This window comes from Dipodomys merriami, unplaced genomic scaffold (genome assembly GCF_024711535.1).
Source record: "Dipodomys merriami isolate MVZ:Mamm:240054 unplaced genomic scaffold, mDipMer1.0.p SCAF_52, whole genome shotgun sequence".
In the NCBI taxonomy this organism is placed as follows: Eukaryota; Metazoa; Chordata; class Mammalia; order Rodentia; family Heteromyidae; genus Dipodomys; species Dipodomys merriami.
The window spans coordinates 4942268-4966949 of NW_027206091.1; the positions used below are offsets into that span (position 1 = coordinate 4942268).

General features: G+C 41.7%; 1 protein-coding gene across 3 annotated transcripts; it reads left to right on the plus strand.

The window, feature by feature from the left end:
* Window positions 1-1581: 1581 nt before the first annotated feature.
* Window positions 1582-24682, plus strand: Znf507 (zinc finger protein 507). 3 transcript variants are annotated; one of them, XM_069998534.1, is made up of 7 exons: window positions 1582-1742; window positions 3441-3532; window positions 10002-12127; window positions 13868-13982; window positions 18071-18185; window positions 20111-20245; window positions 20846-24682. In XM_069998534.1, the coding sequence occupies exons 3-7, from the start codon at window positions 10004-10006 to the stop codon at window positions 21207-21209; spliced, it is 2853 nt and encodes a 950-aa protein (XP_069854635.1). In that variant the 5' UTR covers window positions 1582-1742; window positions 3441-3532; window positions 10002-10003; the 3' UTR covers window positions 21210-24682. The 3 variants fall into 3 exon arrangements, with proteins under 3 accessions (XP_069854635.1, XP_069854636.1, XP_069854637.1); XM_069998535.1 differs by having other exon boundaries at window positions 3481-3532; XM_069998536.1 differs by lacking the exon at window positions 3441-3532.

Below are 24682 nucleotides of genomic sequence, written 5' to 3' on the forward strand. Positions count from 1 at the left end.
TTATTGAGGAACAGTGAAGGACACAGACATTCCTGCAGGTTTGGAGTTGTGCCAGAGAGTTGGGACAAGAGCTGGGTGTTTATATGAGGTCTAACTAAGCAGGGAGGCAGAGGTTAATGAAAAAGCCACTAGGTCAAAGGAGGTGGGGGTTTTTCAGTTGGGCCCACAATGGGATGTTTACAGCTGGGCTTATGTGGATTGCCCTGCCAGCACATCAAACAAATTCGCACATACCTGGGATTTTGCCTGGGATAATAGGGTGGGAGTCAAACCTTCAAGAGTCTCATAGACTTTCCTGCCTAAGCTGGTTTCAAACCACAATCCTTAGCAAAAAAAAAAAAAAAAAAGCCAAGTAAGAGTGCAAGGTCTTGAGTTCAAGCTCCAGTACAGGCATATGTATATGTATATGTATGTGTATATGTATATGTATATGTATGTAATACAAACAAGCTAGTGTTCTTGGAAAACACTGTGTATCACTCACTTTGTATGTCAACATATTAGCAGTGGACCCCCAAACAGGACTGCTCACATCCTGTTGGGTATTCCAAATGACAAACACTATGGTGACCTTCAGCAAAGTTATGTTACGTTGTGGAAATTAACCATATTTGTCCTTACAACCCCAGAAAATGCTGTTAAGCAAATTGACCTCTTAGGGCTAGCACTACCCCTACTCAGACATTCCTGGATTAAAGCGTTAGCTAGGACTTCTACATTTAAGATGAGAAAGCCAAAAAAAAAAAGAAAGAAAGAAAGAAAGAAGGAAAGAAAGAAAGAGAAAAAAAGGAAGTGGTGCTGTGGCTCAAGTGGTAGATCGCTCACCTTGAGCTGAAGAGCTGAGGGACGGCACCCAGGCCCAGAGTTCAAGCCCCACGACTGACAAAAAAAAAAAAAAAGAAGAAAGAAAAGAAAGAAGATTCCTGCCAGGCACCATTGGCTTGTAATCCTAGCTACTCAGGAGGATGAGCTCTGAGGGTCAGGGTTTGAAGCCAGCCCTGGCAGGAAAGCCCACGAAGTTCTTCTATTAACCACCAAAAAGCCAGACATGGAGCTATGGCTTAAGTAGTATAGTGCTAGCCTTGAATAAAAAAGCTAAGGCACAGCGCCTAGGCCCCGAGTTCAAGCTCCAGGATTGGCATAAAACAATCACCTCAATAATAAAGTAATATTTTAAAAAAGTAAGAAGATCTCAACTCTGTTCACATCCACAGTATGGTCAGAAAGCCAAAGCCTTTAGTGGGAGGATAACTGTGGGGAGGATAACTGTGGGCAGGTGGGGTGGTGCTCAATCAGCACACAGAACGTTTACCTGAGTACACAGTGAACTTTCACCGACTTCTAGACCTCTCCAACCCAGGACAGGACGGTTCAAAGCCCCCCCGACACCCCGCCAGAGCCAAGGTGAGGCCCGAACCCCACAAGCAGCCCACCCGTTCGCTCTTTCCCGCCAGAAGGGCAAGTGCCCGGGTTTGCCTTGGTGGGCGTGGCTTATCGCTACCCCGCCCACGTCCCCCGACCAGCAGGGTCACCTGACCCGCCCGCGTCTCACGTGATCGGCCCCGGCGCCGCCATCTTGCGGCTCCCGAGTGAGGAAGAGGGAACGAGGGAAGGCAAAGAGGGGAAAAATCCGGGAGAGAGGCGGGTGAGGAACGAGAGTGAGGGCACCCCCAAGGCCTTGGCCGGCCACCGGAGGCTCGCGGAAGCAGCAGCCGCCGCCGCCGCCGCCGCCCGACCCTCAGGTACCGGGGCCTCCTCCACACACACACAGCTCCGCGCGCGGACCCCGCCGCCGGCCATGTGCGTCGTGGGCCCAGGCCTCCGCCGCCTGCACCGGCGGCCTGACACCCGCCCGCCACACAAGGCCCTGTCCCCGCCAGGCCTGTTAGAGACCGCACCTCCCCGTGCCTCTCCCCCCCCCACCTACCCACCCCGTGCTCACCCCGGGGGCTGCGGGGAGGCCCCGCCGCTCCGCTTCCCGGCCTCCTGTCACTCCCCCACCCAGGCCCCAGGCCAGGCCCCGCCGGAGCCTGTCGCTGCTTTCCCGGGGCTTTCGTGCCAGAAGGGAAAAATCGCTTAGACCTGCCAGGATGGCACCCGACCACTCGCCAGTTTACTCGCCCCCCCCCCCGCCTCCATCCCACCCCGCCCACCCAGGGTATTGTTTCTCCAGTGGATCGTCCTCAGCCCCCACCCCCATAGCGTTGGAACATAGAAAAAAGCGAATGCAAAAAAAAAAAAAAAAAAGTGCAGTCCTGGCCTTCCATAAGTAGTAATCATGGTCCCCGGGGTGGGAAGATCAGACAGATTGCTGGGAAAAGTCCACCTCTCTCACTTGGGAGTGGGGAAGGAGGGGAGTGGTTGGCGTGGAAGGGCCTGGGTCAGGAATTAAGGTGACACCCTCCCTTCCCAAAGCCGTAGTCGCCTTGGGTTTTTACTGCTGCGGGCTCTGGAGTTTGTTATCTCGCCGCGTCAGCGCTTATCAGGGAGTTAGTGGATTTATCACCTCTTGAGTTTGTACTTTTCCTTACCGTGGCTTGTGTGTTATTGATTCCCTGAGAAAGTCTACTTTCTTTTATCACCAGGATGCGTTTGAAAATTAACTTCACCTGGAGGCCCTGCAGTATCACCTGCAGTATCTTCTGAAGATAATCACTAGGTTTCTAGATGAAAGGAAGAGCATTTAAAAAAAAAAAAACTTTTTAGACTCATTCCAGCTTGAAAAATAAAAGGTGCAATGGTTCAGTGTGGGGTTTGTAATCCTAGCTACTCTGGAGGCTGAGATGTGAGGATCCATATTTGAAGCCAGCCCTGGCTGGAAAGTCCATGAGTCTCTCTTATCTCCAGCTAACCACCAAAAAACCAGAGGTGAAGCTGTGGCTATTGATAGTAGCACTTGCTTTGAGCTACAAAGCTAAAGGGCAGCTCCCAACCCCTCTCTCCCACTGCCCAACCCCCTCCAGTACAGGCACTAGGAAAGGAAAAAGCCAAAGAACGAAAGACACAAAGCAAGAAATTGCATAGGTCAAGTTATTGTCATCTTTTCTGTTGTTCTTTATTTCTGGAGAATTTGCATAGCCACCCTTTTAGGTTGTATTGTCAGCATTAAAATGGCAATATAGATTTTGTTTTTCCAGACTAGTTAACAAATTAGGTCAGTAAAACCAAGACTCAGTTACAGCATTCTGGGATAAAACAAAATGTACAATTATTAAGAGTTTTCCAGATCTTTTTTCTTAACTATAAAGTCATCAAATCTATTACTTAAATTATGTGAATTTAATAGGGTTGCATAAACGTTTATGCATTAAACATAATAGAGTTGCATAAACATTGTTCCAAGTTTCTTGGTGTATTGGCAAGTTTTCACTGCCATTGTAAGTTTGTTTCACCACCAAAGAGAAATGTTTCATACTGTAAACTTTCATTCTTGGTCACAGCTGGAATTTGAAGATTGATCAAGGACTGTATTAATTTCAGGAATTGATTTGAAAGACACTGGCTCTGCCACTTAGCAGCCATGTAACCCTGGGTAAGTCACTTATACCTCACTCAGTTTCCTTTTTTATAAAATTATATGGTACCATCTAGTCCTTCCCAAAGAATTATAAGGATCAAATACACGCTCATGTTTGATACAGTGTAGATGTAAGAATTTACTACTTAAGAGTGATGTTTCATATGGCTTGGTTCTCATTTGCAATTGAGGGGGAAATTGTTGTATTAGAGAAAGCATCACGTTGTTTTGGGTTTTTTTATGGTGTGTGTGGGTGTGTGTGTTGGACTTGAACTTAAGTTCTAGGTGCTGTCTTTTAGCTTTTTCACTCAAGGCTGACATTGCTACTTGAGCCACAGTTCCACTTACAGCGTTTTGGTATTTAATTGAAGATAAAAGTGTCACAGACTTTCATACTTAAGGCTGGCTTTGAATCGTGATTCTCAGATGTCAAGTCTCCTGAGTAGCCAGGATTACAGAGGTGAGCCACCAGTGCCTTGAGAAAACATATTTTTAAAATCAGAAAGTTTTAGATCTGCTTCCAGTTCTTGAACCAGTTACTCTTGTACTCTGCAAACTTCACATGGACTGTTTTACAACTGTGAGGTTCTTTGTCTGCAAAGAATACCAGAAATTACATAGGAATTACACAGACCCTACACCCTGGACTTGCACCTACAAGTCAAAGACTTCCTTCTATAGCCTCCAGCACTGATCAGCACATAATAGGAACTGAGTAAGTTCTACAAAACCTGAATATCAGGTAGTGTTCATTAGACTTTATGTCTTAATTACAGCTGCCAAATTAGAATATTCTCTCAGGCGAGGTGCCAGGTAAGAAATTATAGACAATGAAATTCATAGACATGTGATATTTATACTTTATTTGTGGTAATAATTACATTTAGCTAAAGATTTCAAATCAAATGCAATACAGCTGCCATTAGTAAAGTGTAAAGTCTAAGTGGGTTCCACTTTTTATAGACCGTTTATAATTTAAGGGTTTTAAAAGTTCATCCAATTCTACCCTTGTGTTTTATACCTGAAGAATCTAAAACCTCCAGAGGTGATGACTTCCTAAAATCAGAAAGCTAACTAGGGGCACTTTTGTCTGGAGCAAAAGAAATATTTTGCCAGCAAGTGCTGGTGGCTTAGGCCTGTAATCCTAGCTACTCAGGAGGCTGAAATCTGAGGGTCAGGGTTCAAAGTCAGTTCAAACAGTAAATTCTTTGAGACTCTTCTCTCCAGTTAACCACCAAAAAGCCAGAAGTGAGCTGTGGTTCAAGTGGAAGAGTGCAAACCTCGATCAAAAGGGTACGCAGGCCCTGCATGTTCAAGTCTCAATACCAGCACACACACACACAAAAAATATTTTTCTAATACTTGTAGTCTTGTCCTAGTGAACCTTCATGTTCAGCCATTTTGATCTTCTCACCAAACATGCTTATTCTCACTTTCTAAATAATGATAATGTTATGGTTGCCTCTGTTCCAATTAGGGTTAAGGTAAATCCAGGAGGGTACATTTACTAAAGTGCTATTAGTAATTGTGTTGGACTTACACAGGCAGACCACAGGGATCATTGAGGGATCTTTGAAGCTAGCAGCATCTGAAAAAGGGATAACCATCAGAACCATAAGCTAAGTCTGATAGAGCCCCCTGTCTGGGGAGAAATGGCCTGTTGAACACTGCTAGTTCAAGGGGATCTAGAGATAGGAAACCAGAACAATGACCCGCCTCACTATTCCTTTGCTCTGTAATGGCGTTCCATTGGCTTAAAAGAACCAGAAACCCTGAGAATAGAGGAGCCCTACGAGGTAATCCCTCCTGGAACAGGAAGTAGAATGGAGATGACACTGGGGCCTAGCTGAGCAAGTGGATATCGTCTGACCTACTGCTTATACTGGAGGAGCCTTTTGCTTACTTTCTTAGTCCAAGGGAGCTCTTCTGTCAGTCTCAGCTGATTTGACTATTAGCTGTTATCTGAAGGTTTGCCTTGAAGGTGATTAAGTCGGAAGGGTTTCTTAATTCTTTTCAACTCCTGGGAGTAGGGAGTTGTCTTACTGAAATTGTTTATTGTTTTGTGTCAGTCCTGTGGCTTGAACTCAGGGCCTGGGTACTGTTCCTGAGCCTCTTTGTGCTCAAGGCTAGCGCTCTACCACTTGAGCCACAGCTCCACTTCTGGCTTTTTGCTGTTTAATTGTCAATAAGAGTCTTAAGGGCTTTTCTGCCCAGGCTGGCCTCAAACTGCAATCCTCAGATCTCAGCTTCCTGAGTAGTTAGGATTACAGGTATGAGCCACCAGCACCCTGCAGAATTTGGTTATTAACTGTGGGTCCTATGAGTTTAAAACTTAATCATGCTTTCTGATCATTTGCTTTCTGTCTTACACATGATTTGTGGGGATGGGTGTTAACTTTTTCTTATGGTAAAATTTAGGCATTTAGACAAGCAGAAAGAATTCTTAGGTATTCTACACGCATCTTGATTGACAGAATTTATTGTTTATCCCAGCATGGTAATTTTTCTTTCATGCATGCGTGCATGCATGTGTGTGTGCTGGTACTGGGGCTTGAACACAGGGCTGAGCACTGTCCCTTAGATTTTTCACTTAGGATCTACTACTTGACCTACAGCTCCACTTCTGGCTTTTAGGTAGTTAATTGGAGGTAAGAATTTCACAGGAGCCCCCCAGCTCACCATGATCATTTCTTTCAGCAATGTTTATGTCAATCTCTTGGAGTCCAGGGATAATCTATATTGTGATTGTTGTTAATCCCTTCTATTAAATGTACATATAAATTTACATCCCTTGATATGGTATGTTTTATATGTGTGTATATTTATATATTTTATATAAATATGTCTAAATATATTTATATTATATTTATTATATGTATATAATTATATATTTATATTTTATGTTATATATCATATATAAATATATGTACATATATTTATATAAAACGTGTATTTTATATATTTGTATCTATATGTTATGTGTGTAATTACATATATTTATATTATATACCATATAATAAATATAAATATGTTTAAATATGTATATATAAATATACATATGTATATTAAATGTGTTTATTTTATATATTTGTATCTATATTTATATATACATACGCATATAACATGTACTTATATGTTACATACAATAATGCCTAGAGACAGCTTGACTGGTCTAAAGTTTTTGTGAATATTTAACAAGCTTGTGTTAGTAACCTCCCCTCTGTGTACTTTATTGTGAGCTGTTTGCCTAATCTTTTGTTTAGTAGACTTGTGGTAATGGATTTTCACTTGTGCCTTGATTTTTTTTTTTTGCATGTGGCTGCAAACTAGTTTTTCAGGTGTTCCTTGATGCATTTTATGTTGTCATATCTGTTTTATAGCTACCTTACTGTACGTATCCCCAAATGTATACAGCCTCCAAAATGAGGTGCTTACATAAATGTTCAGGGAAAATGGGAGCATCTGCTGCAAATTTCCATTAGCTCCTAATGCCTGAGCAGACACAGTTTCAAAATGTGTTTTTTTTTATATTAGTCTTTTTCTTGAGATAAGATAAACTCCCTTTATTTCACTGTTGTGGAGTTGTTTTTTGTTTTTTTTGGGGGGGGGTTGTTTTAGAATGGAACACAGTGAACTCTCCTTGGGGAGTGATTAGCAGTGTTCTGCCTCCTTCCTCTTAAATCTTGGAGAGCAAGAGAGATAACAGGAGTCACCTTTGTTACCCTGTGGGTGTGCACAGTCTGTTGAGCAAACATTTACTGTTAACCTCTAGACTATCAATCAGTGTATGGGGACGTCACACTTCCTGGAGAGGGTAGAGAACCAAATCTTAGCCAAGAAACTGAAGGCTTATATTAACCTTATCATTGAACTAATTTGCATTTAACACTTCAACTGCAAAAAAAATCCATAAAATTAATAATGCTTGAAATTATGATCCTTTAGGGAAACCCATAGTCACAGGAAGAGTCACAGATCTCCTTGGCTTGAAATTGTGAAACCCTAGCCTGGGAAAAATGATTGGGAAAGTCACAAAAGGCCCCATTGGCTTCCTCTTTAGTGACTTTAACAGTGTAAAGTCTTTCTGAGTAAGATGAAGAGAGAAACTGTGTGTGTGTGTGTGTGTGTGTGTGTGTGTGTGTGTGTGTGTGTGTGTGTGTGTGTGTGTGTGTGTGTGTGTGTGTGTTGGCTGTCTAGCATATTGGGGCTTGAACTCAGGGCCTGGGTGTGTGTGTGTGTGTGTGTGTGTGTGTGTGTGTGTGTGTGTTGGCTGTCTAGCATATTGGGGCTTGAACTCAGGGCCTGGGTGTGTGTGTGTGTGTGTGTGTGTGTGTGTGTGTGTGTGTGTGTGTGTGTGTGTGTGTGTGTGTGTGTTGGCTGTCTAGCATATTGGGGCTTGAACTCAGGGCCTGGGCATTGTCCCTCTTTTGCTCAAGGCTGGTGCTCTACCACTTGAGCCATTTTTTCACTTCCAGCTTTTCATTGCTTAATTAGTGATAAAAGTCTCATGAACTTTCCTGCCTTGTCTGTCTTCAAATCCCATAATCCTCTGCCTCTTGAGTAGGTAGGATTACAGACACCAGCCATTGGGGCATCCAGTGAGAAACTCATCCTTTTGAGATGTATTTTGGGGGAGAGGCTGAAGAACCTATGGCCTTTGGGAGCTAGGATACTCCGCATTCTGCCTTGAAGGCAGTTAAGAAAGAGGTAGTCAGAAAACCCATCCTACAATCTTACTACCAAGTATTGGCCTAGACAAAAGGTTTGTATATTTGTCTGATGTGGACCTATATATGGAAAGGCTTTTGGGTGGCTGGTGGATAGGGCAAATTGTCCCTGTGGGGGGTATAAGCATTGTGAATTCTGGCTAAATAGGTTAGGTGGCAAGGGCTTCAGCTGTGTGAGGAACAGGAGCTAGGATTTACTACATAAAATAAGAATTTAGAGCCTGTACTAAAGTTTAAGAATAGTGCATGGTCTTTGGTCTGTAGCTAATGCTACTGGAAATTTTGCTGGCATTTATTGAATGTTGAGTAAGACTCCAGAATGCACCTAAAAATGTGGAAAAACAAAATTTGTTGCTGGAAAAAAGCCTAAACTTAAAAATGCGATCCAAGTCAACAAATTAGTCTCATGTAAGCCAAAGGAAATGTTTGAAATAAAAGTGATGCCAGGAAATATAAAGAATATTCAAAACTTAGAAAGATAGAGTATTTTTCTTTCTAGCAGACCTGGGTTTTGAACTCATGGCTTTATGCTAGTCATACTTGCAAAGCATTCTACCACTACACCCACACCTCCAGCCCTTTTAGCTGTAGTTTGTTTTTCAGATAGAGTCTCGAGCTTTTACTCTGGCTGGTCTTAGACCATGATCCTCCTACTTCTAAAGTAACTGAGATTGCATCACTGTATCCAGCTGTTAAGATTTATGAGTATACTTAGTGGCTTCCATGGCCATGATGCATTATTAGAACCTACAGATAGCCCCTTGGAAGGACTGGGTGCATTTCTGGACCTGAAACACAGTGGAGCATCAACATTTTTCCTCTTAGGTGCCCCTTTCCCTTTTAGGAAAAGGAAGTACTTATATGTGTCTATAAGTAATAGTTGACCACTAAATATGACTTCTAGGGGGAAAAAAAGCCACCTCATAGTTTGTGGTTTCTCTTCAAGAAATAAATCAAAGGAAGGAAAAGAAGGAAGTGGTACTTCTCAAAATTCACTGTGGCCTTTATAGTAAATTACGTGACTCAGTTTTCACAGTTTGAAGATTTGGGAAGAAAGAAATTCATGATTTCAGTGATAAAACTACAGTTATATTTTGATACACAAAATAGTTTCTCAAGAATTGTATCAAGCTGAGCATTGGTGGTTCATGTCTATAATCCTAGCTCCTCAGGAGGCTGAGATCTGAGGATTATGGTTTGACCCCAAACTGAGCAGAAAGTCCCTGAAACTTTTTTTTTTTTGGTTGGTCATGGGGCTTGAACTCTGGGCTTGGGTACTATCCCTCAGCTCTTCAGCTCAAGGCAAGCACTTTACCACTTGAGCCCCAGCACCACTTCTGGTTTTCTAGTGGTTTATTGGAGACATGAGTCTCACGGACTTTCCTTGCCTGGGCTGGCTTTGAACTGTGATCCTCAGATCTCAGCCTCTTGAGCAGCTAGGATTACAGGCGTGAGCCACTGGGCGTCTGGCATCCCTGAAACTTATCTCCATTAACCACCAAAAACCAGAAGTAGAGAAGAGACTTAAGTGATAGAACATTAGCCTTGAGCAAAAGAGCTGAGGGACTGCACACAAACCCTGAATACAAGCACCAATACTGACAGAGATTAAGGAAGGGAAGGAAAGTTGGTTCCTATTAGCTTAGAAACTAAATTGACATTGATGTCCTGAGTTACCTACTTCAGATTGCCCTGTAACTTGGCATTCTTTCTTTCTGTTGTTCTTTACCGTTTTTTCTTTTTTTCTTTTTTTTAAGATATGGAAGAAAGCCGCAGTGTAGCCATGTTGGTGCCAGATGTTGGGGAGCAGGAAGCCATATTGACTGCCGAAGGTATCATCAGTCCTTCATTGGAAATTGATGAACCCAGAAAAGCCAAAGCAGATCCCTTAATCCATGTGATTCAAAAGTTAAGTAGGATAGTGGAGCATGAAAAATCACAAAAATGTCTTCTAATTGGGAAAAAACGCTCACGGTCAAATATGACAACTCATCCCCTGGAAACCCAAGAAGTTTGTGAGATTCCAGCTAAAGTAACCCAGTTGCCTGCTATTAGGAAGGCTGAGATGTCACAAGCAAGTTTCACCCCCGAGTCTCTCGCCCATGATGACAGCAAAGCTATGTCTTACCAGTGTAGCCTTTGTAAGTTTTTGTCTTCATCATTTTCTGTGTTAAGAGAGCATATCAAGCTACATGGCCAGCAGAATGAAGTGATATTAATGTGCTCAGAGTGCCATATTACATCAAAAAGCCAAGAGGAACTTGAAGCTCATGTGGTAAAGGAACATGAAAATGATATCAGCAATCACACCCCACACAAAGCCCAGCAGTGCAGTACCCCCTCCAACTCCTTCTGTCAGAGGACCACAGAGAGAACCAACGAAACCAGTGGCGACATCTCAGTCAGTATGGACAGTCCACAGACTCACCCTAGCCAAACCACATCCCTGGCAGAGATGGGCAGGAGGAAATGGTATGCATACGAGCAGTATGGCATGTATAGATGCTTGTTTTGTAGTTACACTTGCGGCCAGCAGAGAATGTTAAAAACCCATGCCTGGAAACATGCAGGAGAAGTTGACTGTTCCTATCCCATCTTTGAAAATGAAAACGAGCCCCTGGGCTTGCTGGGTTCTTCCACGTCGGCAGCACCTGGTGGCGTGGATGCAGTGGTCATTGCCATAGGGGACAGTGAGCTGAGTATCCATAATGGGCCAGCCGTCCAGGTGCAGATTTGCAGCTCAGAGCCATTATCATCTTCATCTTTAGACCAGCATTCAGAAGAAAGGGTACACCTAAGTCGCTCGGTTACCCTTGACCCTACTGAGGAAGAAGCACTCGAGGTGATGTCCGATGCCGAGGAGAGCTTGATTGCCGACAGTCTGCTTTCATCGGCACAGAAAATCATCAGCAGTAGCCCCAATAAAAAAGGTCATGTGAACGTGATTGTGGAACGTTTGCCAAGTGCCGAAGAAACTCTTTCACAGAAACCTTTCCTCCTAAATGCTGAACTAGATGAGGGCAAAACCCTGAACCCATCAGATGGCCAGGCCAGCTGTGCAGGAACTGGTGCCATCTTTCGTGCTGATAAATGCACTGTTGATATTGGAGGGTTGATCATTGGCTGGAGCAATCCAGAGAAGAAAGATAGTGAGTTACTAAGTAAAGGACTGGCCACTGATGAGAATGCCCCACCTGGCCGCAGGAGGACAAATTCTGAGTCTCTCAGGCTGCACTCACTAGCTGCTGAAGCCCTGGTCACTATGCCTATAAGAGCGGCCGAACTAACCAGAGCCAGTCTTAGTCACTACGGGGATATAAACCTGTTAGATCCAGATACAGGGCAGAGGCAAGCCGATAGGCCATTGGCAGCTTATTCCAAAATGATGTCACCACTTAAAAACACTTCAGAAGGATTGACTAGCTTCAGCCAAAGCAACTCTACCCTGCTAGCACTCCCAGAGGGTGGACAAGAATTGACAGATGGCCAAGTCAAGACAGGCATCAGTATGTCCCTACTCACTGTCATTGAAAAGCTGAGAGAAAGGACAGATCAAAATGCTTCAGACGACGACATTTTGAAGGAACTTCAGGACAATGCCCAGTGCCAACCCAACAGCGATACGAGTCTGTTGGGAACCAATGTGGTGGAATACATCCCTGAGGCTGAGCGACCCTACCGCTGTCGCTTGTGTCACTACACAAGCGGTAACAAGGGTTACATCAAGCAGCACCTGCGAGTCCATCGGCAGAGGCAGCCCTACCAGTGTCCTATCTGTGAGCATATAGCCAACAACAGCAAAGACTTAGAGAGTCACATGATCAACCACTGTAAGACCAGAATCTACCAATGTAAACAATGCGAAGAATCCTTTCATTACAAGGTAAACATTGCTTCAAGTCTTCTGGAAGGCTTGGGGATTTCAGGGGGGGGGGGGGACGACTTAACAGATGTTCTCTGGCCACCTCATTTTTTTTTTTTTTTGACTAGTTCTGGGGTTTGAACTCAGGGCCTGGTCACTGTCCCTGAGCTTTTGCTCAAGGCTAGCACTCTACCACCTGAGCTACAGCACCACTTCCAGCTCTTTCTGTGTATGTGGTGCTAAGGAATCAAACAGGGCCTCATGCATACTAGGCAAACACTCGACCACTAAGCCACATTCCCAGTCCCCTCAATTTACTGATATTCTTTTTTTGTTAGGTTGATTAGAGTCTAACAAAACTTAGAAAAGTCAATCCCAGCCTGGCTTTGAACCTTGATCCACAGATTTCATCCTCCTGAGTAGCTAGGATTACAGGCCTGAGCCACCAGTACACTGCAGTCAACTTAATTTTATAGATAAGGGAAAAAAAAGTTCTGAAAGAGTTTTGTGATTTGCCCAGGTGGTCCCCCAGCTAATTAGTAATGAAGATGGGAAAGAAAGCTAGGCCTTCAGTATTTCTGCTCCGAATTCTTCCCTGCTTGTTTATTGCCTTCTTGCAGCCCCTTGTACTAAACTGTTTTTGTGTTTTAGCTTGCATACTTTTTTATAAAGCACTGTCCATTGGATTTTCATACTCCACACACTTGACCTACATGGATTTAAGTGTATGTGGTCCCACACACAGCAGTAAGAATTCCCCATCTGACCTGGCCCCAAACTGCTCCTCACACATGCCAACTGCCATTGGACCAAACAGCAGTAATTTGTGTCATTGCAGAAAGGGAAAAAGACTGTATTAGACTTACTGAAAGGCAGCACTGTACTGATAAAACCATGTATGGTTTGTTTCATGGACAGTTCCTGCCTCCTGAGTGCTGGGTTTACAGGTGTACCTCACCATGCCCAGCAGTTTGAAATGCTATTCATTTCTTTGTAAAGCAAACATGGATTTATTGAATCATCATTAATTTTGAAATTCCAGGTAGTACATTCAAGTAGACTACAAAGAAAATTTCTAGGAGGAGGTATCTAGGAAGTTTCTTTTGCTGCTGCTATACTCCTGGGGTTTGGGTGGAGGAAGAGAACTTCCTTAGCGGTCTGTTGAGATCTGAGAGGCAGAATTTACAAGGAAATCCAGTGGTTGTTCACTGAATTTTTTGGGACAGTGTTGCATTATCCTGAGCACTCTGCTCTCTACCCTCTCCCATCTCTAGGCCTCTACCTGTTCCATAATCTAAGTCCTCCTTTCAAAAAATATACAAGAAGGAACTGCCTTTTCAGTGAAGTTATGGTTGCTCTAGTGCATTTCTTTCAGTTGCCCAGTGTGTCCAATAGTGCTTTAACAGGTTTGATTTTAAAATATTGATAATCTCTTCTAGGCCATAGGCCCTGAAAGTTATCAACCCCTTCTTAAATAGCTTCCTCACCAAAATATTACATATTAGTTGGGCAGCAAGGGCTCACCTGTAATCCTAGCTACTCAGGAGGTTCAGATCTGAGGACCACAGTTCAAAGCCAGCCCAGGTAGGAAAGTCCATGAAACTCTTAATCTCCAATTAACCACCAGAAAACTGGAAGTGGTGCTGAGGCTCAAGAGGTAGAGCACTAGCCTTGAGCCGAAAAGCTCAGGGACAGCACCTAGGCCCAGAGCTCAAGCCCCACAACTGACTCTCTATATAAATTTTCTCTCATTATTTTCAGAGTCAACTAAGGAATCATGAGAGAGAGCAGCATAGCCTTCCGGAAACCTTGTCAATTTCTTCGCATGAGCCACGAATTGCTAGTGATGCCGCTGATGGAAAATGTATTCAGGAAGGTAGTTGAGCCTCTATTAATTTTGCAAACTAATGGGTTTCATTATGACATTTGACACAGGCATACAATGTTCTTGATCATATTTATCCACTCCCGTGTGTGTGTGTGTGTATGTGCATGTGTGTGTGTGTGTGTGTGTGCGCGTGTGTGTGTGTGTACTCTGTCTGTGAGCCACTGTGTGTGTGTGTCTGTCTGTCTGTCTGTCTGTGTGTACTCTGTCTCTGAGCTACTCTATGCTTAAAGCTAGTATTCTACAACTTGAGTCACAATCCCACATCTAGCTTTTTTTGAGTAGTTTATTAGAGAAGAATCTCACAGACTTTCCTGTCCTGGCTGGCTTAGAACTTTTAATCTCAGATCTCAGCCTTGTGAGTTGCTAGAATTACAGGAGTGAGCCACTGGCACCCAGCTACACTTACTCATTTTTAAGTTCTACTGTGTTGTCCTGAGGGTTTTCAGGACTAAAGCCTATATTGTCCTCTGTTTTTATACCACAGAAGTGAATGAGTACTCTTTTGCCTCTGAAAAAAATTGCAGTTACTGATCAAAATAAATTATTATCAGGTCCTGAGTAACTCCATGAGGACTAAATTTCTGACTGTGTAATTAAAACCTTTACTATCACATAAGAGTCAGGCAACAGCATAGATTTGGAAGGGGAATCCCAGCAAGCCAGCAGAGTTGAAGCATAGAGAAGCCACTTGTCCCATTCTGGTTACCAGATGACCTGTGCAGAGTGCAGCTTTTGCAGATGGTCGGTCCTTCCTCAAATATTTTCTCAGGCTTGCAGCTGTGACCTCCTCCAAGTGTAGCTGCCAGATTTCATTTGCATTGTTTAAACATACCCTTTTATGTACAAGTTCAGTATCCGTCAGTTGAGTTGCTGGTAATGGAAATATTAGAATCAGAAGGTTTAATTAGAGCTCCATGAAGAGGTGGGTGCTGCATGCAGAGAGTTGTGGAAGAAATGAAGTAAGCTGTGCCGCCTGGCTGGCATCAGTTCACTTAAATCGATACACTCTGAATGACTCCAGTGTGGTTGGTACACAGTACTGATGGGAAATAAAGCATCTTGGGGTGACTTTCGTTTTTCGATTTCCCAAGAATTAAAGTTTGAAACAACTGCAGAGTGAAATGTTTTGCCATAATGTTTCATTAAGTCATACCCCAGAAAACATAACTGATTCGAGGATGTTCAGAAAGAACTGACTGTGACACCACTGTAGCACAAAATTCCCTTGTCAGACAGATGTCACCCCTGTAAAACCATCCCAAACAAAGGAGTTTATGACATGACATCTGTTCCTGCGATAGATGGCTGAGCTAAAACACTTTTGTTTCCTTCCTGCAAAACAGCCCTAACTGCCTCCTTTTATTTTAATTCATTATGTTTCCCTACCCCTTTTAAAGGAGACATTAAAACAGTAGAGTGATTGCGCCATAAATCCCTAATGAAGGAATAAAGTGCTACTCAGTAGCTCCACCTGCAGTTAGCACCAGTGTTGACATCCGACTTTTCCAGCTCCATCTTAAAAATGCAAAAAATTCAAATAACCCGAATGTATTAACAGCTTACCGTCACTTTTTCAGTAAAGAAATTGAAACTAGTTCAAAGTAGCCATTCCAAACTTTACTACAGTCATACCTGTTCAGCATATGCCATTTCTGGAGCATCTTTTTTTTGTGAATTAAATGGCTTAGCATGATCTTTTACCCCTCTTCAATGCTGGAGATGGGACCCAAGGCCTCACACGTGCTATGCTTGCACCCTACCACTGAATTGCACCCCTGTTCCTTCCTTGCTCATCTCATTTTTTTATTCTGTCGTAGTAGCAGTGCTGGTCTCTTCCTGCATGCTTAAATCTGGACAGGACAAAGAACAAATTCCTAGCTCACAAAGGTTAATTGGTGCTTGGTCAAAACTACTTAGTAAACTGCTTTATTTAACTTAGTAAGGTCATTAAATAGGAGAAATGTCTCTGGGGTCCCCGTATTGGAACAAGATACTTTGTGGCATGCTTTCAACACAGAGGCCCTGGGTAACCACAGACATTCATTCTACCAAGAGCCATGGAATGCCTGTCTCAAGATAGGCACTGTGCCAAGTACTGGGTGTTGGCTGCCCTTGAGAAACTCTGGCCAGTGAAGAAGTTAGAGCTAGATTAACACTGCTGAATGTTCTAATAAGAGCCACAGGCAAGGCCCTTTCCTGTGTTATTTCTTCAGGACATTTAAGTAACTTGTTCCTGATTGTTTTCAGTTGTCCACGCCCTAGGGATTTAGTGTCAACCACACAAACACGTCCTCTACCCTCAGCTCTCCAATGTAGAAGAGGGCAGAAGTTTTCCCCAGATGTGGAAATAAATGCACACTTTGCCTGAAGGAAAAATGGAAGACTTGCCAAACCATGCTGTAAGCTGCTGGGTACTGCCAAGGGCCACTTAAAACATTCACAGATGATGGCCATACAAAAATGTTAATACAGGCAGACAGCCATAGGCAGCCAAAAAGATGCATATGTGGCTGTCCTGCCATGATTTTATGGCCCTATGCCACCCGAGGGTTGGGACATTGCCTGCCCCAGCTAGAATTTCCATTCTATAGATGAGAAAAGTGATAGCCCATGAGGTAAAATAATTCACCCGTGATCATACTTGCAGTAAGTAGCATAGCAGAAACTCAGCTCAACTGTCTGAACTTCAATCCAACCTTCTTTCCACTGGAGACATTTGCTCAAAGTAGCACAGGCTCCCATTCCGTGCTATATTAGGGTTTCCCATCTGTCAGTTTTATTAGTTGTCATTGATCTGTAATATTTCTCACACAAGCCATTATCCAATAGTTCGCACTTTTTTTTCTGGGTTTTTTTTTTAACTATATTTGGAACAGTGCCATTTAGAACTGAGTCCAAGTTTTTAACCTACCAATTAAGAGCAATACTTAGATTGTAATTATGATTAGTGTGTATATTAACATTATAGATTTATACCCGGAAATTAGGACATTTTGTACTGCCTGGCAGTAGTTATTAGGCAAAAAACTTTCAATTTTCAAAAGTGTAAATTTAACTTAAGGATTTTTCTTTGTTGAAATTTCAGTGTGGGTTTTTTCTTTTTTTAGTGGTAGTTTTACTTTAGTGTTCCATGTGCCAGTGTTCTACCTAAGCTTTCTTCCTGCCAGCAGTCACAAAGCTCCTCCAGTGCTACCCATATCTTGAGCCTGCAGGCTTGCTTTGTTACTATATGTAACAGTAGACAGGGTGGGATGAGCCTACTGGAGGGAGACAAGAATGCATGATGTAACCTCAGGAGCCAGTTGCACAGGTCAGGTTCTTCAGTTTGTACTGTTACACATGAATCACCAAGGCCTGCTATTGCAAATGATGTGGTTACATGGTCTGTTTTCATTGGATCCCTGTTACGTGTCAATGAGCCACCCATTCCTAACCTTTGTCCCAGTAGCCTGTCAGTTACTGTATATAATTGCACTATACTAAAATGGAGTGCTTCAGAATTCACAGATGCTTTTCCTTCCATGTTAACATTAAGTTGTAAACCAAGGAAGCTACAGGATAGAACCTCCAGACTTTTTATAGAATTTACTGTACATGCTTCATGACCACACATTATAGTAATAAATTACTGTGTTTAAATTATAGCTTATTGGCAAATCAATGTTTCGTTAAGATAGTATGTTGAATTGAAACTCCTTTGTACAACTAAAGATAATTTTAATTTTTTAAAAGATAGCTATTAATAGCCTGACACTTTTCAGATCAACAGTCAGTCTTCTAATTACTCCCTACTCAGCCGGCAGCAGGAAGCAAGTTCATTATACTCTAGAATTTGGGGTGAGATTATGCAAAAACCAGCCCAGCTCAACCCAGTGATGGTTACAGAAGATACTGGGTGTCTTTGCTAGGCATAGGAGAATCTATGAAGCCACTTTGGACAGGTTACACAGAGATGATGAGGAATCCCCAATTGAAATGGTGAAACTGTGTGGCATAAGATTAACAGTGTGTTGCAAGTGCTGTAACATGCATCCTACCAAAGCCTGCCTCTAAAACTCTCCAAATATTCTGTCTAGGGAATAAGTCGTCGGCCCAGAAACAATATAGATGTGATGTGTGTGATTACACAAGCACAACATACGTTGGTGTCCGAAACCACAGAAGGATCCATAACTCTGATAAGCCATACAGGTAAGTCTAGTGACTGTGGAACCTTAGTGCTTGTGTTAAAATATTTTAAAACTAGGTGCTGGTGGTTCAGACCTGTAATCCTAGCTACCCACAAGGCTGAGATCTGAGAGTTGCAGTTCTAAGCCAGTAACTAGGGCAGGAAAATTTATGAGACTCTGATCTCTAGTTAACCAGCAAAAAGCCAGAATTAGAGGTGTGGCTCAAATGGTAGAGTGCTAGCCTTGAGCAGAAAAGCTCAGGGACAAAAAAAAAAAATCATTAGTAATTGCTTTAGAATCCAGTTAATATGTATATTTTTGTTTTCACTTAATTTGTAATCTTTGTTTCAGAAACAAGTAATCATTGGGTAAAAGTATGATGGGTTTGATTTTTATATCAAGTCATCAGGTATAGAGAAATGTCTTTGTAGAAGTGTTAAAATAAGTTGGGCACCAGTGGCTCACACCTATAATCTTAGCTACTCAGGAGGTAAAGATCTGAGGATCCTGGTTCAAAGCCAGCCTGGATAGGAAAGCCCATGAGACTCTTATCCCCAATTAACCACCAGAAAACCAGAAGTGGCGCTGTGGCTCAAGTGGTAGAGAGCTAGCCTTGATCTGAAGAGCTCAGGGAAGCACCCAAGTTTACAGTTCAAGCCCCACAACCAACAACAACAACAAAAAAAGTGTTAAATGTTTCTACTCTATATTTAAATTTTTTTAAAAAAAAAGCTCAGGACATTGCCCAGGCCCTGAGTTCAAGCCCCATGACCAACCAAAAAAAAAAAAAGGTTTAAAGAAATAAATTGGGAATAATTTAAGATTTATAACACTTGTTGCAACATAGGTTAAGTAAGAGCTAAGAAACTTTCACTGCTGATATCTAAGTCTTGTTTAGTTATCACAGCAGAGCTGGGTATACTCTTTAAAAAGAGGGCATGTAAGCTGGGCACTAGTGGCTCACACCTGTAATCCTAACTTCTCAGGAAGCTGAGATTTCAGGATTGAGGTTCAGAGCCAGCCCAGCAAGGAAAACCCACGAGACTCTTAATATCCCAATTAACCACCAAAAAGCCAGAAGGAGAGCTATAGCTCAAGTGGTAGGTCACTCACTAGCCTCAAGCAAAAAGCTAAGGGATACCCTGAGTTAAAGCCCCAGAGCAAACACACACACACACTAAAGGCAATTTAGGCATTTCTAAAATTTGTAATTCACTACTTACATAAAAATATCCATTATTCATTTATGAGCTACTCCATTCTGACTGGTTTGTTCCTGACACAGTAAATACTGACAGATCAAAGCATTATGGCTATGTCCCTGTCCCACAGGGTATGAGTTTTTTCACCTCTACCAGAGAGGCATTGGAAGTAGGGGTGCACAGAATGTCTCAAACATACACTGTGACTTCATGCTTTCTTAACATTCTTAAGACACATTTTTAGGGGAGAAATGGACTTTATCCTAAAGAATAATCAGTAGCTTCATTTAATTTGTTGCATAATGTGCTTATTATAGCAATGTTTATAATGCCAAAAAGATAAAAATCATTCTAACTCTATAATGCTAATAGAATGATTAAATTATACTTTCATAGGATGGACCATTATACTAATCCCTATTGAAATGCATGATTTTAATGAGAACATACTGGTGGAACATTATCAAAAATGGGATTAAAAATCTGTACTCTGAGGTTCCATTTTTACATCAGATCTACAGCTATGTACATTTTAAAAGATTAGGAAGCTATACAAGTAATACTTTAGAGTTTACTTGCCTATATATTGCATTTGTGTACAAAGGATATAGATTATATAATGAGAAAGAAGTTTTCACGAATGCCCAGGAGTGATTTAGATTCATTGTGTTCAGATCTATAGAGGAAAAAAGGAATGTAACTACTTATGGCATTACTCTTAAAATACTTGACTTTCCTTGTACAGGTGTTCTTTGTGTGGGTACGTGTGCAGCCATCCTCCTTCTTTGAAGTCACACATGTGGAAGCATGCCAGTGACCAAAATTACAACTACGAGCAAGTAAACAAGGCCATTAATGATGCAATTTCACAGAGTGGCAGGTACTTGATCCTCTCCCTCCCTTGGTTGCTGTGTTTGTGTGTGTCTGTGTGTACACAAATATTAAAAATTAGGATCAGGCCTGGTGCCAGCAGCTCATACCTGAAGTCCTAGCTACTCAGGAAGCTGAGGTCTGAGGATCACCATGAGACTTACCTGAAATTAATGACCAGAAAAGCTGGAATTAGAGCTGTGGTTCAAGTGGTTGAATACCAGCTCAGAGACAGCATCTGAGTTCAAGCCACAGAACTCACAGAGTTCAGATCAGTTCAGATTAGAATTGCAGCTACTGGTCCTATAGTATACCACACTCAGGTTTTGTGGGGGTTTCTTTCTTTTTTTTTTTTTTTTTTTTTGGTGGTGGGACTTAAAGTCTGGGTCTGGGACTGTCCCTGCCCTCTTCAGCTCAAGGCTAGTTCTCTATCACTTGAGCCACAGCACCACTTCTGGTTTTTTGAGTGGTTTATTGGAGATAAGAGTCTCATGAACTTTCCTGTCTGGGCTGGCTTTGAACCACAAGCCTCAAGTCTCAGCCCTTCTGAGTAGCAAGGATACAGGCATGAGCCACGAGCACCTGGCTAATGTGTGTTTTGTTTTTTAAGAGTTCTAGGGAAATCCCCCGAAAAAACTCGGTCGACCAGCGAAGAGAAAGCTGATCTGATCCCTGGAAGTTCAGAAAATCTGTTGTCCACTTCAGAACTGATGTCCCAAGCGTCCAGTGAAAGTGTAGATTCCAATGAGGGTGAGAAAGTGAGCCCTACAAGTAATATATCATACAGTTTAGAAAAGACCTCCAGCCTGGCCCCTCCTGGAATGGAGTACTGTGTTTTGCTCTTCTGTTGTTGTATTTGTGGTTTTGAATCAACCAGCAAAGAAAATCTGCTGGATCACATGAAAGAGCATGAGGGTGAAATTGTCAACATCATTCTCAATAAGGACCAGCATGCCACCATAAGCACAGACTAGCCAGAAGAATGCCTGGAAGATTCCTTTAACCACAGGTGACTAACCTACTAGACGAAGAGGTGGTAGACAGTATGACTAGGGAACACAGCAGTGACCTGGTGTGGCTTTGGAACCAAACTTGTCATAAGATGAATTCCAAATTGATAGGCAGTAACGATATTTAAATTATCTTGAGTGTAGGGAAGCAAATATATAATCCTATATTAACCTTCTGTCGCCCTTCTTAGTGTGGAGTATGTTTGTTATTGCAGCTTATTCTAGTTTAGAAGTGCGAACAGTTCAGAAAGGTCTTTCAGGAGCCCTTCTGAAACTTGCGGTGAAGTTCCAATCTTATGCAGATCCCTAAGAGCTTTGTGTCTGCCTGCCTGCTTTAGAGTAGACACACCTCTGCTGGGATGTTGGGAGGGCTTCTCCAGTGCAAGGAAGGATTTGAGGTGATCTGTTTAAATTGTTCCCTTACTCTAAGAAAGTAGACAAGACATCTGTAAATCAAGTTTAAATCCTAAGTAGACATTTCTGAAGTCAATTGTTGTCTGAAACTTAGATGCATTTCTTGTGGGCAAAGGAGACAATCTCAAACCATATCTCAAGTTCATAGAGACACCTGTACTTTTCAGAGAGTCTTTTCAGAGTTTTAAAGATCAAGGCCCACTTTTAATCCTCTCTCCTGTGTGAGACCCTCTCATCTGAAAGAGTCCTAGCATAATCAAATATGAAAATGTGCATCACTGTCAGCCCTGGAAAATAATTTGAATTATTAAGATAAAAGTTACTTAGAGGGCTAAGCTGATGATGCACACCTATAATCTTAGTACTCAGTAGGCTGAGGCAGGAGGATTGCAAGTTCAAGGCTAGTCTGGACTACATGGGTGAGATCTTGTGTGAAAAAAACAAGTATCACTTGGAGAATGAGAGATGAAATTCAGAAACTTCTTAAAATTAGTACTTCTACTGGGATCTTTCTTTATAGGAGTTTAATTACTTATTTATAGCAGAAAAGGAATATCCAAATGTCCTTAAGACAGTAAAACTTCAGGGTGGTTATAAAAGTTCTAAGGAAACAGCACTTGGCAAGTCAATAGGATTTCTTTGAAAGAAGCTCCATTTGTTTGATGTAAGAAGACAGGAAAACCCCCTAAATATGTTTTGCATAAAAATCTTGCCATCAGATACATAGAAGTAAACATCTCATTAATTAGACATTTTATATTGCAGTTAGTTGAAAGGGTGAAATACACAAGGTGTTCTTGTAGTTCTGATCACTTCTTTATGCATTGTTTCATCAAAGTAAATTCTGCCTACAAGATAGGAGGCTGGTGCCCTGTTGTAGTGCACCATCTTCATGGTGCTATTTTTGAATATCAATTGCTAATGTCTAGAAGTGGGGCTGTGCCTAATTACATCTAGGCCCTCAAATTAGAGCTCTGTGAATGGGATATTCTGCACATACATTTTAGGAAAGAAGTAAATGAAAGAATTGTGTTAAGAGCAGTAGGAACTGTAGTAATTGGGGCTGGGTACCTTGAAACATTTTCTAATTTGTTTTTTTTTATAATTTTTTTTTTTTTGGTGATGAGAGTTAACCAAAGAGAACTAAGTCCGTGCCCCTTTGATATAGGTAGCTTTAATGTAGAATTCAATCCATTACTGAGACGTGGTTTTAGAAAAGGTAAAATTATATATATATAATTTCCCCCAAACCTACAATATTTGGAGTTTTATATTCATTTTTCTCCTTTTCAAAAGTGATTCGAATTTTAAATTCAAATAAAATAGTTCCATGTCTTAATACCCATTCCCACCCATCTATAGATTAGTTCTCACTGCTATTAACTCAGACCCCTTGATTCTTTCTACCAACCTCCCAAGAATTGGCATGGGCTTTTATTTTATTAGAATCATTTGGAAAATAATAAGCAAGTTTCAACAGTGTTACTTATAGAATTACTTCTCTCTGTTCTCATAAACCACTTCCCATTGGCTATTACTTCTGTTTTCCATCCGAAATCATGAATTTAAAGTTTCTCTTCCCCGTGGGAAAACATTTACCCAGAAGTTCAAAGCCTTTAAACATGAATGTGACCTTGATAGCGATCCTCCTGGCCCAGAGGAGGCACCATAAGGGAATATACATACACAATGTCCACAGGATATTCTGTGTAGCAGACCTTCCATGCGTTTCTACCAAGAAGAAGTGAGTTTTCTAAAAGTAGTAAGGAAAATGAAATGCGCAATTGTAATTGCCTAAGAGAGAACATTAATCACCAGGAGGTCTGTTTATAGGAATAACACTTTATCCCTATCAGACCTTTTGTTATATACCAAGCTCATGCTGTTTGCTGCTCTGAATACTTTTAAGATATGATGGTGAACATTGATTTTTTTTTTTTTTTTTTAAAGAAAATGAGTAGGCACCAGTGGCTTATGTCTATAGTCCTTGCTGCTCAGGAGGCTGGGATCTGAAGATCATAGTTCAAAGCCAGCCTAGGCAAGAAAGTCCATGAGACTCTGATCTCCAGTTAACCAGCAAAATGCCAGAAATGAAGCTGTTGTTTAAGTAGTAGAGCATTAGCCTTGAACAAAAAAGGTCAGGGACAGCACCTAGGCCCTGAGTTCAAACCCCAGTACTAGTACACACACAGAAGAAAGTTATTGGATTCAATAAAGGCAGGGGCACCTGATACATTCTGATCATTATAAGTAGTACTTTTCAGGGCTTTATCATTTTCTCCTTTGTTCTAACAGAGTAAGGTTGGTGTCATGATGTTCAGCAATATTGTGCTAATGTTGAACTCTGAGCCCTGGCCTTGCAGCACCATGACACTGGCTAAAGTCATTGCTGTAGATCTTTCAGACCTATTCCAAGGAACTGTTGGTGACCTAATTCCTTTCTGTTCTCTTTCTTGAAAACCAATGGCAGACATCCTTGTTTACATTGTATGTTCCTGCAGAGTACTCGTCCTCTCTTGAGACATCTATTTTTAGTTTTCATAGACACTTATTTAATCTTTTTTATTTACTTGTACAGCAAGGTGCTCTAAGTAATATTCTATAAAGTATATTTAATAGAAATTTGCGTTTGATATTCATGGACATGAATACATGTATTTTTTTAAGAAGTATTGTGTGTGTAACACTATGGCATTGCTTCTTTAGCCAAAGCATAAAGATTTCTGGAACACTGACATGTAAAGAGTACAATGAGTTCTGTATCTTAAGAAAAGAGGATGATTCGCATTTTTGTAAGATCATCCTGCACCCGGGGTTGCAGGCCTTAAAGCTGAAATTCTGGGATGGCATTCATGGTGGAGCAGTGGATCTGTTCCAGACAGCAAAGCAAGGTCTGTAGCGCTGCTTTAACTACCTTTGAAAATACTGTACAATGTTAGAATAATTTATTTTGCTTTACAGGAGTTTGTCATGTATTGACTTTAATATTGTATTTTGGTAATAAAATTTTTTTTTGTTAAAAA

Coding starts and splice junctions, on each gene's coding strand:
- Znf507 (XM_069998534.1), top strand. CDS start 10,004: ATGGAAGAAAGCCGCAGTGTAGCCATGTTGGTGCCAGATGTTGGGGAG. Junction 18,186..20,110: donor AACTCTGATAAGCCATACAG/GTAAGTCTAGTG, acceptor TTCCTTGTACAG/GTGTTCTTTGTGTGGGTACG. Junction 20,246..20,845: donor GCAATTTCACAGAGTGGCAG/GTACTTGATCCT, acceptor TTGTTTTTTAAG/AGTTCTAGGGAAATCCCCCG.